The following is a 19,980-nucleotide window of genomic DNA, read 5'->3' on the forward strand; positions in this document are numbered from 1 at the left end:
TGTTTGGGCCAGCACTGGCAGTGCTCATGAGGTTTTCCTAGCTCTGCACTCTGGATTCACTTTTCACTTCTGGTAGATTTGGGGGTCACTAGGATGCAGGGAACAGAACCCAGGTTCTCAATGTGCAAAATAAGTGCCCTATTCGCTGTACTATTGCTCCAGGTCTAAGTAAATTTCTTCCCAAAATACCAGGAGCAGTCCCTGAGCAAATCTCTCCCTCCCCACAAAACACCAATTATCTTCCTTAAAAAAAAAAAAAAAAAAACCTAAACGCTTTACTCACAAAATTGCTTGGGGTGGACTGATCAGAGACAGATGCAGAGTGTGGGGTTGGGAGGGGCGCTTTGCAACTTTATCCGAGCCCATCCCCCACGTAGTATATATTCACCTGGGTGGGCATGTCTGTCCACACAGGGCGCCTGGCCCTTTTAGGGCTCCGTAGTGGAATGGGTATGTTGTGACATCACAGACACAGTCTTCTGACACATTTTCCAGCCCAGACCCAGTCACATGGGTCAGGCCACTACCTGGGAGAAGGAACAAGTAGTGGCCTGCGTGGAAGGGGGACTCTGAAGGCCGATTCTGTCGCAGGACAAGAGCAGCCTCATACCTCCTCATCTCCCCACTGTGAGCTGTGGGGCCGCGCCAGCTTGGGGGCGCTTTTCACTTGTTCCCCGTTATCCAGGTGGTTCTGAGGTGTAGCAGAGGCCTTAGGAGGACGTGGAGCTTTGCAGGGTGCAGTGGGGGCTGTACCGAGGAGCTGGGGTCGCGGGTGTGAGTGCGTGACCCTGGGACACCCCAACGGCCAGGGTCACCTCCAGTTCTGCAACGGTGGACACGGGGCTGGGCTCGGATAAAGGAGTGGAGAGGCAGCTGCTGGAGTGGCCGGTCACACAGTGGGGGATGGGGGTGAGGAGAAGTGCCCTGATCTTGTACTGGTCAGTCAAACAGGAAAAATGCAAGTGAGTTGACTCAAGGTAAAAATAGCCTGGTAGGTTGTGAGTGGGGCATGGGACAATGAGTTTCTTGGGGAAGTCATCAATCGAATTGGATGAAAGCAGTGACTCCAAAGCTAGCCCTGGAGGTGCAGAGAGGAACTGGCCTAGCAGCAGCCCAGAAAACTGGAGCGATTGGACAAGAGCAAAGGCACTGCACAGCCAACACTCTACCCCTTGACAACACACAAACAGTGGACACTAGCCACACAATTTCCAACCCAGAGTATGAACCAAGAGGGGTAGTCCAGAAGCTTGACACTTCCACTGAACTTGGTCATCCTGAGTCCATCCCAGTATGCCAAATCGTGGCTGAATAGAACCTAAGAAATGCTACATATGGAGCTGGAGCGATAGCACAGCAGGTAGGGCGTTTGCCTTGCACACGGCCGACCCGTATTCAAATCCAGCATCCCATATGGTCCCCTGAGCACCGCCAGGAGTAATTCCTGAGTGCAGAGCCAGGAGTAACCCCTGTGCATCGCCAGGTGTGACCCAAAAAGCAAAAAAAAAAAAAAAAGAAATGCTACGTATGGCCCCCCAAAAAGTATATATGAATAAATAAATCCAAGCATATCAACCAATCTTTTTTTTTTTTTTTGCTTTTTGGGTCACACCCGGCAATGCACAGGGGTCATTCCTGGCTCATGCACTCAGGAATTACCCCTGGTGGTGCTCAGGGGACCATATGGGATGCTGGGATTCGAACCCGGGTCTGCCGCGTGCAAGGCAAACGCCCTACCCGCTGTGCTATCGCTCCAGCCCCATATCAACCAATCTTAATGAAGGCATAAATTTAGTGGAAAGGGCAGCAAACCATACAGTTCACTATGCAGCCTTACTTGGCCTCTTGGACAGATCTGAATTGTTTTTATCATTCTGGTGACTACTAGATTGTTGGGATTTAACTGCTTCCAAATGCAAGTTTTGTTTTCTCCTAATACTACTGAAATGAGAGGGTGGGGTCCAGGAATGTGATCACCTTTATTGTAAAGAATCACAACCTGCTGAAATGGCAGGAGCTTGGGGGCCCTCCCAGGTTCCCAACATTTGTAAAACATTTAATTCCTAGAGCCACTTTCTTCTTTTACAAGAAACTGCAAATATCTTTCTACAAACAGCAAAATTCATTTAAACTGCCTCCAACGACCCTATTAAAGAACCTTGCCAGGGCCATTTGCATAGAATGATATTTTTCTAGAATATTTTTCTTCATATTTTCTAAGAAAATATGAATGTAAGAAGTGCAAAAATGGGGCTGGAGCAATAGCACAGCGAGTAGAGCGTTTGCCTTGCACATGGCCAACCCGGGTTCAATTCCCAGCATCCCATATGGTCCCCTGAGCATCGCCAGGAGTAATTCATGAGTGTACAGCCAGGAGTAATCCCTGTGCATCGCCCGGTGTGACCCAAAAAGAAAAAAAAAGTGCAAAAATGATACAGCCCATAAAGCATTTGCTTGCACAAGGCTGACCTGGATTCTAAGCCCAGTATCCCTTGTTCCATGCCTCTCAGGTATGAATTCCTGAGCTCAGTCAGTGTAAAGTCTGAGCACAGCAAGGTGTGGCTCCCCCAAAACATAACACAGGAAAGCCTGAAAAATGAAGGTGTGCATGTTTTTCCAACTTCAAAGGATTCACTGAAGCATTGTGTTTGATCTCTGCCATAAATTCCTATTAACCAGGGCCTCTGAGCCAAGTCAGAGAGAGAGCAAAGAATGACATGGTACAGCTGTTTATGTCATCACCTTCCTCCTGGGTTCCATAACCAAGACCCATTATTTACAAGTTAACACAGACATGTTGTCCAAATGGCAGGACACTGGTATGGCTGCAGTCAGGGTGATAATCACCAAGTGCCTTTCCGTGATGATACCGGCATGAGAAGCTTGTCACATACTAGGATTATTTCCTTTTTAGCTGCACTTTTGTAGCACCCCTGATCAACCTTGGACAAAGGATACTTGTTTTACTCAGGGGGCCTGTTTCGACTTTAGGGACTGTTATTAGGGGATCAAGTCATCTAACGTGAATTTTACTATGTCTTCTAAGCCTTGAGGGAAATAGGAAGGCCTGCCCACATACTTAACATACAGATTTCTCTTGAGTGTGCATTTTCATATGAATTCTAAGGCCTGAAGACAGACTGAAGGCCTTTCCACATGTGTGACATTTATGAGGTTTTTCTTTACTATGAATTTTTCTGTGCTTAGTAAGGTACCAAATTACAGAGAAGGCCTTCCCACAATCCGGACAAATATAAGGTTTCTCTCTAGCGTGTGTTTTCTTATGACTACAAAGGTTTGAGGAATGAAAATATGTCTTCCCACATTCCTCACATGCAAAAAGTTTCTCTCTAGTATGAAAACTCCTATGCTGATGAAGGCTGGAGGTGCTACTGAAGGCCTTTCCACATTCCTTACATGTATATGGTTTCTCTCCAGTGTGAACTCTCCTGTGTAAAGTAAGTTTTGAGGATGTGCTAAAGGCCTTCCCACACTCTTGACATGCATAAGGCTTCTCTCCAGTATGAGTTTTCAAATGCTCAGTAAGAACTGACCGATGAGTGAAGGCCTTTCCACAAGCCTTACATTTATGAGGTTTCTCTCCAGTGTGAATTCTCCTATGAACAGTAAGTCCTGAAGATGTGCTAAAGGCCTTCCCACATTCCTGACATACACAAGGCTTCTCTCCAGTATGAATTCTTCTATGATTCAAAAGGCTTGAGGAATAAGCAAACGCCTTCCCGCATTCCTTACAGAGATACAGTTTCTCTCCAGTGTGATGTTTCTTGTGCGTACAAAGGCTTGAGTAATAAGCAAAGACCTTCCCACAGTCCTGACATGAATATGGTTTCTCTCCAGAATGACTTTTCCTGTGACGAGAAAGGTTTGAGTAGCAACTAAAGGCCTTTCCACAGTCCTTACACATAGACAGTTTCACCCCAGTGTGTTTCTTTGGACTATCATACCACGAAGTCGCCTGACTGAACTTTTGTCCTCGCTGTGGACAATCCTGGGGATCCTGAACACTGTGATTTTCTAAGGGAAGATCAAGATGCCGAGAACATGGGAAGGCTCCCCCACAATGGTTACTCTTGGATGGGTTCAGTCCATGGTGCCTTTGCTTGTGGGCATGTTTGCATGACTGACTCACTATAAATGGTACTCCTTTTTCACAATCCAGGGGCTGCCCTGCTGAGGGAGTTTGTGTCCTAAAACTGAGGACAACAGATTGTGAGGAGCATTTCCCGGGGGAGGGCTTCTTCAGAGTGACGTCACTCTTTCCATTCTGATCACCCTCAGAAGATATACCACCTGTCTTGGCATCCTCATGGGGATGAGGGCAGGACTGCTCACTCGAGACTTTGTCACAGAGTGCAGGATCAGAGACATTCCACCTGGGCTGGCTGCTTCCCTGTAGAATAGGAGAGAAGGATTCCGATTATTGCAATATTCCTTGAGTCTCCCTGTCAAAAGAAACTAATGCCTGCAGGTTGGTTTCTAACATTTCTATCACAAGGAATGCAATTCCTGACATGTGGATGGCTTTTCCATGGATAAGCTAATATTTCTACATGGTGGATTCACAGAACAAAAGGATGCAGGGTGATTAAGCTGTCAACCCAACAAACAGATAAAATGGAAATAAGTCCCCTGTAGAAAACCAAAGTAGTTTCAAGTAAAATAAAATACACCTGTGTCCGGTTCAGTTCTAGCTCAGTGTGGAGCCAGTGAAGCATGTGTGAAGGGAATGCTGCAGCCACATACAGATGACAAGAACCTTGATCCACTGAAAACATCTCACCACAAGTTGGTTCCTCTCCTGGATCAATAAGTGGGTTGTTTTGTTTTGTTTTTTTTTGTAGTTTATTTAATTTGAGGCATTTGCCTTGCACACGGCCAACCTGGATTCGATTCCTCTACCCTTCTCGGAGAGCCCGACAAGCTACTGAGTATTCTGCCCACACAGCAGAGCCTGGCAAGCTACACATGGCGTATTTGATATGCCAAAAACAGTAACAAAAAGTCTCACAATGGAGACATTACCGGTTCCCAGCTCGAGGAAATCTATGAACAACGGGATGACAGTGCTACAGTGCATTGAATTTGAGGGGACCAACCAAGTGGTGTTCAGGGACCACTGTTGGTGGGGCTCTGGGACCATATGGGGTACTGGGGATGGAGCCCAGGTTTCCATTCCTTGTGTAAGATAAGTCCCCTTCCCATTGTACTATCACTAGTGCCAACAAACCAGTTCTTTCAATTAAACTTGTGCTTACTTTCAGTGGAATGAAAAAAAATCACAATATTTCTTCCATATTAAAGATAGGCGAATTGGGGCTGGAATCACAGTACACTGGGAAGTGTTTGTGTAGTGTGTGGCAGACCCAAGTATAAGCCCTGGCATCCCAAGGGTCCCCTGAGCACTACCAGGAGTAATTCCTGAGCTAAGCTAGTAGTAACCCCTCAACATTTCTGCGTGGGAATGAAAAAGCAAAATAAAAATAATAATATAAATATCTTTAGATTTAAAATGACTGATTTTAGCACTCAGTGAGAATATAGGCCCTCTACTCCTAGCATTAGGCTCCAAAATTCCTCAAGCAATACCCAGACTTTCACCTTTCAAGTCACAATCATGTTCCAGTGAGCTATCCCACCAGTATAATATTTACACGCAAATCATACCAGGTCACTCCTATTCAGAGACTCCGTTCCCAAATCAAATTGCTGCAATGCCAAATCCTGAAGCTGCAGCTTGAGTTCTGAAATCAAACACAATATACAATGGAAGAATTAGTAATGGAACATATTCCAATGGCAAGTACCTTCCTTGCTGTACTATCGCTCTAGCTCAAATGAGCTTAGTTATGGGCTCACTCATTCACTATTTATAAAGAAAAGTGAAATATATTCTTAGGGGGTTATAGAAAACAGCAGATAGGGCATTTGCCTTGCATGAAGTGACGGGCTGATCCCTGAACACCATCAAAAGTAACCTCTGAGGGGCTGGAGCGATAGCACAGCGGGTAGGGCGTTTGCCTTGCACGCGGCCGACCCGGGTTCGATTCCCAGCATCCCATATGGTCCCCCAAGCACTGCCAGGAGTAATTCCTGAGTGCAGAGCCAGGAGTAACCCCTGAGCATCGCTGGGTGTGACCCAAAAAGAAAAAAAAAAAAAAAAGTAACCTCTGAGAACTGCCAGGAATAAACTCTGAAAATTCCCAGCCCTAAATCAAAACAAAAAAATTCAGTTAATATTACTGGAAAAACATACTATTGATCTGAGGGCAAAGAAAAGCATAACAGAGAGAGCAGAGGGGCATCCAGCTGATCCTGAACAGGGCACGCAGACACTGGAGGCTGCACAGCCAGGCTGGTGAGGCACAGACTGGGGACAAGGGCCATGAATCTCATGGACTATTCTACATACTGGACAGATGAAGAATAATGATAAAGCCAAGAAAGTAAAGCATAGGATCATTCCATAAAGGACAGTGCTGCGGAGTGAAGGGCAGTGTGAGTGCAGCACAGACACCTGGATCCAGGAGCTCGAGGTCCCGGGGTCAGCAGTGTGTTTCACACACGCTCAGGGAACTGACACACAGTGCAGGGCCCAGCCAGGGAGGGTTCCCAGACACTCACCTGCACACACGCCTCTCCTCCCCAGCCTCAGGGTTCCTCCTTCCAGCCAAGAGATCACATCAGGCTTCATCCCTGAATGCCCTGCATCCCAGAGAGTTAAAGCATGGATTAGTGACAAGGAAAAGGTGACAGGAAAACCCTACATCCCTAATACAACCAGGCAAACTCCTAAAAAGACAGGAACAGAATCTCCACTTTCGATTTCCATGATTGGTGCTTATCAGAGAAATAAACCCAGGTTTTAGTTTCAGAGTGAAACTGAGTCAGACAGAAGTTTCCCAAGAACCACTGGAAGTGAACCCAGACACTGAAATAAAACAACGTATGATGGGGGGAGGCCTTAAGAAAGAAATGAACGTGTGGTTGTAGTGATTGTCCAGCATGAAGGGTACATGCCTGAAACACACATACAGGTTTGTTCCCTGGCATCCATATATGGATGGTTCCTCTCCCAACACACAGGGGGATGGGAGTCTGGGCCCATCTCTACCCCATTCTCAGGCTGTGAGGATGGGACATCTCAGTTCAGTAGCACTGCTGAATATATACCTAGGAGTAATCCCTGAGCATTGCTGGGTATAGCCACCTAACTAAATAAAAACTGAAGAAAAAAATCCAAAGAAACAAAAAAAATAAAGTTGTAAGCCAGATGCAATAGTACAGTGGGTAAGACAAGCCTGTGAATTAAACCAGGTTTAATCCACAGCACCCCCATGGGTCCCAGAGCACTGCCAGAGTGATCCTTTAGCACAGAACCAGGAGGAATGTGGACTGTGGCCCTGAATCAAAACCTAAAGTATGAAGTGAAGGGTAGAACAAAAAGCAAATTGATTTAGCAATGAAAGAACTATTCACAGAACCTGAATGATATACAGTGTGTAGAGAGCTTTGCCATGCACATTAGCTGACCCAGGTAAAGTCTGACAATTGCCAAGTACGGCCAAATAACAAAAACAGAAAAAAAAAAAAAGAAAGAATTATCCACATCACTGTTAAATATCCTGGCCTGTCAGAATCAAAGTCCCAATCAAACACAGCCCAGATCAGCCCCCAGATGCCCACATTGGTTCATCCAGGCATAGTCAGCCCCCATGATGCTCTCACCAACGGCCCGCAGGTGCTGGTAGGTCTCCAGCATCACGTCTCGGTACAGCTTTCTCTTATCGGCGTCCAGGCACATCCACTCCTCCGGGGAAAAGATCACGGCCACATCGTGGAAGGTAATTGCATCCTGAGCCAATACATAGGGGGACAGGAGTCAGGGCCCGTCTCTACCCCATTCTCAGGCTATAAGGATGGGACATCTCAGGGTGCTTAAGGGGCTCTGGGCCTCTCTCTTGAGAGAGAAACCAGCCTCGGTTTCTTTCTCTCCATGTGCCCTCCTAGCTGACATGGAGAAATCACTCCAGCTGTCACGCTAAGGTAGTCGAATCTGGTAAAATATGAGGACACTATACAGGAAGGTTACTGGAGGTGCCAGCCTTGCACACAGCCACCTCAAGGCCAATCCCAAACCACTGGTCCAGTGAGCACTGCAGAGAGTAACAACTAAGCTCTGAACCAGCAAGATCAAAAAACCCACATCCCTCTATTCTAGGCATGAGAAGGGGACACTCGATGTCCAGCAACCAACTCAAAGCTGTGTGAGGACATATGTGCATGTAGGACTTGGAACTCACCATTCAGGGCTGCCCCAAATCCCTGTCAAACCAGATGAAAGTGTCTTTGGTTGGCTTTTTCGATTATCCCCTGGTGGTGATCAGGTGTTCGTCCTGGCTCTGCACTCTGGAATTACTATTGCTGATACTCAGGGGGACCATATGGGATGAAGGTGATTTATCCTGGACGAGCCAGAAAATGCCCTACCACTGTGCTAGCTTTCCAGCCCCATATAAAGTGTCCTGACATCCAACACTTCTGGCGGCCCGTCTGCCTCCCTTGGATTGGCGCATGCCCGAAACTGTGCACACAGCAGCATGACACTGTGTGACTTAGCAGGCAAGGCTCTCAAGAGCAGGATGGACAAAATAGGGGAAATGAATGTCCTAAAGTCAGAGTCATTGCAGCTGTCAGGGCATATATGGGGCCAGCAGGCCACAGAAGCCCCTATGCCATTCAAGGATGATTCCAAAATACAGATCCAAGACAAAGCCCTGAGCAGCTCCACTATGAGATAACAACAAAAACAACAGAAAACAAAACAGCAGGATCAAGTATTGCAGCAGGTCCAGGATCAGCAGGTAGGACTGTCAATCCCCACTGTCCCATATGGTCCCCCATGCACTGCCAGGTGCAATGTCAAGTGTAGAACCAGGAATATACGCTGAGAATCACCGATGTGAATCTCCCATCACCTTACAAAACAAAAGAAACTGAAGAAGTCAACCTTGTACCCACCACAGCTCATAGGGTTCCTGAGACCTGGCAGGAGTGATCCTTGAGCACTGACTTCCGAGAACTCATTGAGCACCACTAGGTGCCACTTCAAACCCAAATACAATAAAACAGACAAAGACAAAGTGGCCTCAAACAGCAAAAATTCGGACACTGAGGCCAAGAACCACATCCCAAGGCTCCTTCTTCAAACTCAGAGACACACAGCCCTGGAAGTCTGTGAGCGCCTGTCATCGCATCATGTCATCACATCATTCTCTTCCCACCTGGGGACAGTGTGTCAGATGGCGTGTCACCATCGTCTGTAGCTTCTGTAATTCCTGGGGATCAGCAGGAGGCTCCATGGAAACACCTGTAGGACTAACCAGAGCCGTGAGCACCAGAGAGGAGCACAACCCCTGGCCCTGACCGGAAGTCCCAGCATTGAAGTAAAAGATTTGGTCAGCCTCACCCTTAGGCACAGTTCACAGACCCACCCAGGGAGACACTGCCAGATGCTCCTTCCTCTTCTGAGGACACAGAAACAACTGGAATCCAGGCTTCCCTTCGCTCTCAGGGAAGGCAAAGCAAGTAGCTGACCTGCTGTCCTATCTCTCAGGCCTTGGGTCCACTCTAACTGAAAATGTTATAGTATCTAAACAGAAATCTAGCAGAATAGATGACAATTAGGTCCTGGAGCCAAAGCAATAACACATAGGGGAGGGCAGTTGCCTCGCTCATAACTACCCCCGAATCCCATAAGGTCCCCAAAGTCTACCAGGAGTGATTCCTGATTGCGGAGTCAGGAGTAAGCCTAGATAAACTACTGTTGGGTGTGGCGCCTAACCAAAACCAGACACAGGAAAAAATGTGGGTTGTGTACTGAGTAGAAAAAAAGAACATCTAATTTCACAAATTTTTGGACTTTACCCAGTTTAAAAGATTTTTTATGATGGTCACAGAGATAGCACAGAGCATGGGGTGCTTGCCTGGCACATATTTCAACCAAATTTCAATCCCCATCAGCCCCAAGGGGTCCCAAGGGTTGCATGGGGTGATCAATGAGCAGAACCCTCTATTTCAGAGCCGTGGGCCTCCAACCAAAAATAAGCCAATAAATTTAGGGGCTGGAGCTATAGCACGCTAGTGTATTGGCCTTGTGTATGGCTGACCTGGGTTCAGTCCCCAAGACCCCACTGGGTACCATAAACAGGAACACAGAATATGACCCAAAAAAACAAAACAAAAAAGTAGAATTTGTATATTAGTCAACCCCCACCAGTCCGCTTTGTAAGACACACGTTTGGGTTTTGGGGCCACAAGTGGAAGAACTTTGGGCTTATTCCTGCAGTGCTTCGGGGACACTGCATTGTGCCAGGATTGTCCCATGACAGGCTGCTTGCAAGTCCAGGACCTACACTCCTGACCCAAGGATTCATATTCTATAAAAATCCTATGAACCTTGTGATATGACACAGACTGGCATGATGGGGGTCAGGGATGAGGCCCGGTGGATAGAGGCCATGGCAGGACTGCTGGCACCTGGCGGCTCCCAGTGTGACCCTGAGCCTGCAGCACAGCTGCAATTTCAAAGGTTTTAAGGGGTCAGGAAGAGAGACCAGTGGGCAGGGCACTTGCCATGCATGTGGCAAACTCAACTTCACATCCTGAATCCCCAAGGAGTGCTCCCTTAGCACTGCTGGGTTTGGTAGAAATCCCACCTCAACTCCTCTAACTTCCCAAATAAAGGCAAAGAGGAAGCCATCTTGCCAAAAGCAGAGGTGTGAAATCTAGCAGTATAATCTCAAGGGTCAGTTCTTTGGTTTGTTTTTTGTTTTGGGGCCACACCTTCGATGCTCAGAGGTTACAGGCCAGGTTTCACAGACTGCAAGATTTTATTCATTGAAGAATGTGATTTTATGTAAGAAATATAAGAGGGTAAGTACACTTCACCCAAAAGAAATCTTTTTTTTTTTTTGGCTTTTTGAGTCACACCCGGCAATGCACAGGGGTTACTCCTGACTCATGTACCCAGGAATTACCCCTGGCGGTGCTCAGGGGACCATATGAGATGCTGGGAATCAAACCCGGGTCGGCCGCATGCAAGGCAAACGCCCTACCCGCTGTGCTATTGCTCCAGCCCCGACCCAAAAGAAATCTTATTAGTGAATTTTTCTCAGAGACTCCAACCCCTTCATTTTCCTCCTAACAGGCTCTTGTTGAAAGTCTTCCAGAATGTTCACACCTGAGAACTTCCAATGAAGGTATGAACAGAAGGGCAGGAAAGAGCTCACCGGGCTGCAGCAGACGTAGGCCAGCTAGAAGTCCAGGGGGCCTTTCCTGGTACCTCCACTAAGCACAGTGCAGGGGACAGCCTTCATGCACTGACACGTGTGGTCCGAAATCCCACCCCACCTGATCCCCAAGGAGTGAGATAAAACCCAGGGAGAGGAGCTTAAAGAACTGAGCACCTGCTTTAATGGCAGGGGATATGGCATCTCAGAGACACATGAACAGAGCGGCATAGTCCCTGACCATCTCCAAATTAGTAACAAAACATGGAAAACAAAACAAAAAGGTAGAAGAAAAGCCCACAAATGCCATAAAAGTACTTAGAAAATGCTCATGACAAAAAAAAAATGCTCAAGACAAATCCTGGAGGGAAATATATATATATATATATATATATATATATATATATATATATATATATATATATATATATTTGGTTTGTGGGAGACACCCAGCAGTGCTCAGGGAGCCTTATGGGGTGCTGGGGATCAAACCACTAGGCCACATGCAAGGAAAGTTACCTGTTTGCCCTCCTACTGCTCCAGCCCTTTCTTTATTATCTTTTGTGGTATTTGGGCCACTCCTCTCCATGCTCAGACAATCCCATGGGGTACCAGGGGAATCCAAGTTGGCCCTGAGCGAGACCAATGTCCTTTTGGTTGTACTAAGGCTCACACCCCTAGAGTGAGACATTTAAAACCTAGTGCAGCTGGTCCCTGCAAACCCCGTTTCTGCAAATACTCACATGAACAGAAGGGGGAGCCTCTGGTCCAGGAGAGATGGACAATGGGGGATGCTCGCAAACTTGACAGGTGAAGCAGAAATTCTTTTTCTGGAAAAAAATAAAATCACAGAGAGTTAGCAAAGATAGTACAGTTGATAGGGTGCTTTTCATTTAATCAGCTAAGCTTGGGTAAATATGTAAAAGTACATAGGTTTCCCCAACCCAGCACTGCCAGGAACTATGCCTGAGCTAAGATCCAAGGGTAAGCCCTGAGCATTTGCCAGTTTTGGCCCCAAAATTACAATTACAAAAACAATAATAGGGGCTGGAGCAATAGCACAGCGGGTAGGGCATTTGCCTTGCACGCAGCCGACCTGGGTTTATTCCCAGCATCCCATAAAGCCCCTCCGAGCACTGCTGGGAGTAATTCCTGAGTGCATGAGCCAGGAGTAGCCCCTGTGCAATGCCAGGTGTGACCCCAAAAGCAATAAATAACAATAATAAATTAAAAATTGGGGGGCTAGAGCGATAGCACAGCACGTAGGGTGTTTGCCTTAGATGTGGCCAACCTGGGTTTGATCCCCAGCATCCCATAGGGTCCCTTAAGCACTGCCAGGAGTAATTCCTGAGTGCATGAGCCAAGAGTAATCCCTGTTCATTGCTGGGTGTGACCAAAAAAGAAAAATAATTAATGAAAATTTTCCAGTGCATAGGGGTTGGAAAGATAGTCAGGAGTTGAGGTTCTTGTGTTGCATGTGGCCAACCCAAATTTGATTGCCGGCATCCTATATGGTTCCCTGAGCACCACCAGGCGTGATATCAGAGTGAAGAGGTAGAAATAATCCTTGAGCATTCTTAACTGTCTCCCCTCCAAAAAATAATTTTAAACTAATAAAAATTATTTGAAATAAATAAATAAGGTTGTGGTAGCTAATGGTGATCCTAGATCATATTATGAGAGGCTTTGAGGCACACCCAGCAAGTATCCCAGCTACTTCCTGCTAAGATTACACACTTGGTTGCAATATTCCCTGTGGCCCAACACAGTCCTGATACAACCCCCTACCTCACCAGACTCCTGCATTCTCTTTAAGCTCCCCATCTCCCCAGGCCCCCAAAACATACTGCAATAGCATGAAACATGTGAAAATAAAGGTTCCACCAAATACTTTTGAGCCCAAGCATGAAAAGAACGCACCCACCCACCCCCTGCATCCCGCAGGGCAGGAAGGTAGTACATTGGGAGGGGCAGCGTTGACCTTGCATGCAACTGACCCAGATTGAGCCCCAGCACCCCTTACGATCCCGAGCATTACCAGGAGTGTCCCCTGAACACCGCAGATATCTTTCGAAAAATAAACAAAACTTTAAAAAAAAATTTGTTCTTTTAGGGGCTGGAGCAATAGCACAGTGAGTAGGGCATTGCATGCAGCTGACCTGATTAGATTCCCAGCATCCCATATGGTCCCCTGAGCACCACCAGGTGTAATGCCTGAGTGCAGAGCCAGGAGTAGCCCCTGTGCATCCCCGGTATTACCCCCAAAAAAATTTTTTTAAATGACTGCCTCCCTTCCCCTGCCCCAGAAACACACACACATTGACAAGGGAAATCGATCCTTTTGCCCTGACGCCATCCAAAATTGCCTTACAGAATGAAAGGCGGCCAGCAAAGGGCAGGGCAGATCTAGGGAAATTCCTAGGACTTTCCCCAGCCCCATGCCTGTAACCACCAGCCGGCTCCTAGTGTCTGTCTACAAGGGAACTAATGAAGAGGTGGCCCAAGCACGCCCCACCGATGTGCAGGGAGCCTCTGGCTCTGACGCTTTCTTTTGCGCTGGCCTCGTGTCCAGACACCCCAGGGAGCCCCCCCAACCCCCAGCCTCCCTGGAGGTATCCCTGAGCTCAGAGTCAGAAGGCAGCCGGGAGCCATGCAAGCTACAGCCCTAAAACACAGTTAAAAACATTTAAAAAGAAAACACTTTCTCTTCCGTTTGTTCGAACGTTCATTGCTTCTGAAACTCTCCCAACCACTTTTGCTTTTCCAAGTTTGTTTTTTCCTCCACCTCCTGCGTCAGCCCTGAGCACCGCCGGGTGCGGCCAGCGCCCGCCCCCAGGGACTAGGCGTCCCCGCCCCCCTCACCTTCCCAAATAAGTTCTCTTCGGTAAAAAATTACCTTGTGTCCCTAAAAACCAACTGATAAATAGGATAAACCTTCCCGCAGAAGCGCTCGGTGCGCCCCGCGTGAGGGACCGCCACGCCCGGCCAGGTACCTTCCACGGAGCGACCCCGCCGCCGCTCACAAGGCGGACACTGCGAGGTTCGGGGCGCTCAGAGCGACCACTCAGCAGCCAGCGAGGAAAACGGCCCTCCGGGACCCCCCTGTTCCCTCTCGGCACCCCCTCACCCGCTCCAACTCCAGTCCTCAGGCTCCCGCTACAAAAGTCCGCTGACTGGAACTTCCACCAGGAACGCGGAAGACTCTAGGGGGAAAGACCCAGATTCCATGACGTCACTCACATTTCCACATATCCGGTCAGAGTCTTAAAGGGCCAGGCGCCAAATATCCTGACCAGGTACTTTCTGGTCAGGAAAGTTCTTTCTTTCTTTTTTTTTTTTTTTTTTTTTTTTTTACCGTTTCTGGTCTTGGATCAGGTCACCAGAACAACTGGGCGTCACCAGGTCTGGGATAGATGGAGAGTGAGAGTTTGAACAGACGGCATATGGAGTAGAAAGTTGTTTGTTTTTTATTAGAGAATCACCTTGATGTACAGTTACAAACTTATGAACTTTTGTGTTTGCATTTCACTCATACAGTGATTATTTACCCATCCCTCCCCCAGTGCCCATTCACCTCCACCAATGATCCCAGTATCCCTCTCACCACCCCACCCCATCCCCCACCACCCTACCCTGCCTCAGCAGCAGGGCATATCCCTTTTGTTCTCTCTCTCCTTTTGGGTGTTGTGGTTTGCAATAGAGGTATTGAGTGGGCTTCATGTTCGGTCTATAGTTAAAGTAGAAAGTTTTTATGTTTTCACTGAGAGAAAATTCACAAAGATTCCTTTGCAAACACCCACCAGGACCAGCCACAGTCCTGACACACCAACCACCACCCCACAAAAATATTGCTCAGGAGTCACTGGGTGTTAATATTCAGATGTCATGATCTTTTGTGTTTATTGAATCACTTTTTAGCCGTGCTGAGGACTCATTCCTGACTGCTTAGGAACCACTTCACACTGGCTCAGGGAACTCTCTGGTGCTATGGATGAAACCTAGGTCAGCTGCTTTCCAGTTAGACTAAATCTGAGTCCTGATTTTTGTTTTCATCACACTGCACTTCCAGTTGTTAGAGTAGCTTCAACTCTTCATATTCTCACAGTTACAGGAGTTAGCTACAAACTAAGTGAATCACGTAACCCAGGAACAGGGACTAGGGGGGCTGGAGTGATAGCATAGCCGGTAGGGCGTTTGCCTTGCACGCAGCCGACCCAGGTTCAAATCCCGGCATCCCATATGGTCCCCTGAGCACTGCCAGGAGTAATTCCTGAGTGCAGAGCCAGGGAGTAACCCCTGTGCATCGCCGGGTGTGACCCAAAAAGAAAAAAAAAAAGAATCAGGGACTAGGGCTGGACCAGAAGGGGGCTCAGGAATTGGTGAATAAATAAGAAAGTATCATATGTGTAAACAATATTCCTCTGTGTGTGTTAGTGAGTGTGTGTTCACATCCATTCGTGCTCTCAAGCTACTCCTATCTCTGTGTTCAGCAACTTGTTAAATAGTGCTCAAATTAGGCAATGCAGTGAACTCAACTGGGATCTAAAATAGATAATCCACATGAACAAAATGTCCCTTCACCACTGTGTAGCTGAGTAGTCTTTAAGTAGTTTAGTAGTAGATGAACTATCACTGTATCACTGTCATCCTGTTGTTCGTCGATTTACTCGAGCGGTCACAAGTAATGTCTCTATTACACTCAGCCCTGAGATTTTAGCAACCTCTCCTTACTCATCTTTGCCAACAATTGGAGGCTCTTACACGGTCAGGGGAATGAGACCTATTGCTACTCTTTTTGGCATATCGAATATGCCATGGGTAGCTTGCCAGGCTCTGCCATGTGGGCAGGATACTCTCGGTAGCTTGCCAGGCTCTCTGAGAGGTATGTATATATCTGTTACTGTATTTTGGATATGAATATGCCACGGGGAGCTTGCCAGGCTCTCCCAACTGGGCAATAGACTCTTGGTAGCTTGTCAGGTTCTCTAAGACGGAGAACTAGGTTATTAGACGCTGCGTGGCCGCTTTGTTTTACAGTCTCTGGATGTTGGCCGTTGATGGGCTTACCCAGCACCAGACACAGTCTCTGCGTGTGACTGCCTATCTACTGGAAAATGGGGGATCTGGGTGGAAGAGGCCCAGTCCCGATCCGAGCAGCCTTGGAAATCTCGACCCCAGGTACTGCACACCTGGGGTCCTCTGCCAGCTCCTCCATGCATGAGGCCCGTCCGAATTTGTGGAGAGTGGCCTGAGTGGATGAATTTTCCAGAAAAAATTAAGTTCTTCAAAATTTGAACCAGTGGGCAAGAACAATTGTATAGCAACAGAAAGTCTTTTTTAGAAAGGTTGGCCTATTGTTCAGTTATGATGATGCTTCTTATAGCAAAATATGAAATGTAGCTAGTTTAGAACTTTATTTTTCAGTTAGTGGAGTTATGTGATAAGTATACTAGTAACTCCTCCACAAGCGTGCCTGACAGTTGTGGAGTAAAGTAGGACCAGTGGGTTAGGGTCCCCAAAAGTGAGATTAAAGATTAATAGTTGAGGGGCTGGAGTGATAGCACAGCGGGTAGGGCGTTTGCCTTGCACGCGGCCGACCCGGGTTCGATTCCCAGCATCCCATATGGTCCCCTGAGCACCGCCAGGGGTAATTCCTGAGTGCAGAGCCAGGAGTGACCCTTGTGCATCGCCAGGTGTGACCCAAAAAGCAAAAAAAAAAAAAAGATTAATAGTTGATTGCCTTCTGTAATCACTTGTTCATACTTCTATAGCAATGCATGTTTCACTCTGCTTAAATAAATTTACTGGATGCCAAGATATGAGCAAATGAGTTAAACTGATAATGTGGGTGCTTATGAAAATGATAGGTGCCAGGTTGTGGTTTTTCCTAACCAAAAGCCTGTGCTTCTGCTGGGAAGCTGTTGCTCTTGCCTAGCAAGACACCCTGCCAGCTGGTGTGAATACACTCCTCCAAATTTTATTCTTTTGATATCTCATATGGTCTTTTAATCTTTTTTTTTTCACCCGGCGATGCACAGGAGTCACTCCTGGCTTTGCACTCAGGAATTACCCCTGCCGGTGCTCAGGGTTCCATATGGGATGTTGGGAATTGAACCCACATCGACTGCATGCAAGGCAAATGCTCTACCTGCTTGTGCTATCACTCTAGCCCCAATAATTTAGGAGTGTATAACAGGATTTTCTTTTTCTTTTTTTTTGACTTTTTGGGTCACACCTGGCAATGCACTGGGGTTACTCCTGGCTCATTTACTCAGGAATTAACTCTGGCGGTGTTCAGGGGACCATATGGGATGCTGGGAATTGTACCTGGGTCGGCCACGTGCAAGGCAATCGCCCTACCCGCTCTGCTATTGCTCCAGCCCCTACAAACATGTTCTTTGAAACAACACTTTTACTAACTTTCTGTAGAAGGCAAACTGACAGTCTTCTATTGGTATGAAAAATAATAAAATTTCTCTAGGTTTACTGATTTAGGTTGCTGATTTCAGTACTTAGTGAGACTAGGCCCTCTACCCCCAGCATTAGGCTCTGGATTTCCTCCCTGTGGTGCTGAGAGACCGTAGGTGTGGCGGTGGGGATGGAGCCTGGACCCCACTTGCAAGTCACATGCTTGCTCCACTGGCATAATAATATTTATTTTGAGTGAGTGAATCTTACCAGCTCATTTGTATTCAGTGACCCCATTTCCAAATCCAAGTGCAGCAATGCCAAATCCTGAAGCTGTGGTTTGAGTTCTGAAATCAATCACAATAAGCAAAGTAAGAATTAGTCGTCAAGGGGCTGGAGTGATAGCACAGCGGATAGGGCATTTGCCTTGCACGCGGCCAACCCGGGTTCGAATCCCAGCATCCCATATGGTCCCCTGAGCACCGCCAGGGGTAATTCCTGAGTGCATGAGCCAGGAATGACCCCTGTGCATTGCCGGGTGTGACCCAAAAAGCAAAAAAAAAAAAAGAATTAGTCGTCAAGTGGTACCTAGTTGAATAGGTGAGCAGGAGCCATCTGTATGGTTCTCACAGTCCAAACAGGCCCACAGCAAAGGGAAGATCATTAGGAGGATCACTGTGAGGAGCTTGACAATCTCCAAACTAGCTTTTTGGCTATTGGGTTTTTTTTTGTTTTGTTTTTGGGTCACACCCGGCAATGCTCAGGGGTTACTCCTGCTCATGCACTCAGGAATTACTCCTGGCGGCGCTCAGGGGACCATATGGGATGCTGGGATTCAAGCCCGAGTCAGCTGCATGCAAGGCAAACGCCGTTCCCGCTGTACTATTGCTCCAGCCCCTGTTTTTTTGACTGGATCTGCTGATGTTCTGGGGATCATATGGGATGCTGGGGATCAAACCTGGGTCAGACATAGACAAGGCAAGCACCCTCCCCACTGTACTGTAACTCCAGCCCACACTAGCTTTGTTATTGTATCACTCATTCACTATATAAACATAAAAGTATATTTTAATTGGTCAGAGAGTCAAGAGCAGATAGTGCATCTGCCCTGTGTAAGCCTGACAGGGGCTGATCCCTGAGTACCACCAAAAGCCACTCCTGCGAATGACAAGGAAGAACCCCTCAGGAACACCAAAACCCAAAACAAAACATAAATACATTTCTTAGAATACTCAAAAACCATACTCCTGATCCAAGGGGAAAGATAAGCATGGGGACAGAGAGGGCACAGGAGGTCCAGTTGCTCCTGAAAGGGCACCTGGAAACAGCAGGCTGTACAGCTAGGCAAGTAAACACAGATAAGGGGACCAAATCTCATGCATGTATGACAGATGAAGAAGAATGAGCAAAGTGAAGAAAGCAAAGTGCGGGATCATTCTGTGATGGACAGTCCAGGGGACTGAAGGGCAGGTAGGTTGTGCATGGGGCATGGGACAATGAGTTTCTCTGGAAAGTCATCAATCAAGATGTGGTGAAAGGGGCTGGAGTGATAGCACAGCGGGTAGGGCGTTTGCCTTGCACGCAGCCAACCCAGGTTCGATTCCCAGCATCCCATATGGTCCCCTGAGCACTGCCAGGAGTAATTCCTGAGTGCAGAGCCAGGAGTAAACCCTGTGCATCACCAGGTGTGACCCAAAAAGAAAAAAAAAATCTGAAGGTAGGTGGTGAATATGGGTAGTAAATAGTAAATTTAATATGTGCCTTGAAGTAGCCACCTTCGTAGAGGGTGATGGGGGCCCGAAGATGGCCCCCTCCCAGTTGTAGAGGTCGGACTCATCCACCAGCGTGATCCAGAAGCCCTCCACCAAGGGCTCCTCCTGCCGCGATTTCAGCTCGAGCATCAGGGCCTTCTGCGAGGGGGTCATCTGCTGCTGGCCATGGCGGTGGCGCCGCCGGACCCCCGTGCTCGCCCCCATGCTCCGCTGTTCCCATTGTTTTTTTCTTGCATCTGTTCAAATTTTTGCATAATCTTCTCCAGCCATTCAATATCTTCACAGTCCCTAATTCGGCCTAGATCTTTTTCACCACTAGGTGTCCCCATTTCCTCATCACACAGGACAGTGCCTGGTTTTTCATTCAGTCTTTCCTCCTCATCCTCGAATAGGCAGACCAGCAGTAACCGTGCATTTTGAGGCAGCAGTGTCATCACACTCACCACCCTCTTCAGGGGACATTTTCAAATCAGATGGAAACGGTTGGAGAG

At 47.4% G+C, this 19,980-nt stretch overlaps 1 protein-coding gene across 1 annotated transcript; it reads right to left on the minus strand.

Annotated features, from left to right (window-relative positions):
• Window positions 1–1,960: 1,960 nt before the first annotated feature.
• On the minus strand, window positions 1,961–14,358 carry LOC129402551 (zinc finger protein 383-like). Its single transcript, XM_055129529.1, has 7 exons — window positions 14,303–14,358; window positions 12,053–12,139; window positions 9,303–9,388; window positions 7,747–7,873; window positions 6,643–6,723; window positions 5,686–5,762; window positions 1,961–4,411 (listed from the first exon to the last, which is right to left on the minus strand). Exons 3-7 carry the CDS (start codon window positions 9,378–9,380, stop codon window positions 3,080–3,082), a joined length of 1,695 nt encoding a protein of 564 aa, XP_054985504.1. The 5' UTR covers window positions 9,381–9,388; window positions 12,053–12,139; window positions 14,303–14,358; the 3' UTR covers window positions 1,961–3,079.
• Window positions 14,359–19,980: the final 5,622 nt, after the last annotated feature.

This window comes from Sorex araneus, chromosome 2 (genome assembly GCF_027595985.1).
Source record: "Sorex araneus isolate mSorAra2 chromosome 2, mSorAra2.pri, whole genome shotgun sequence".
Taxonomy (NCBI): domain Eukaryota; kingdom Metazoa; phylum Chordata; class Mammalia; order Eulipotyphla; family Soricidae; genus Sorex; species Sorex araneus.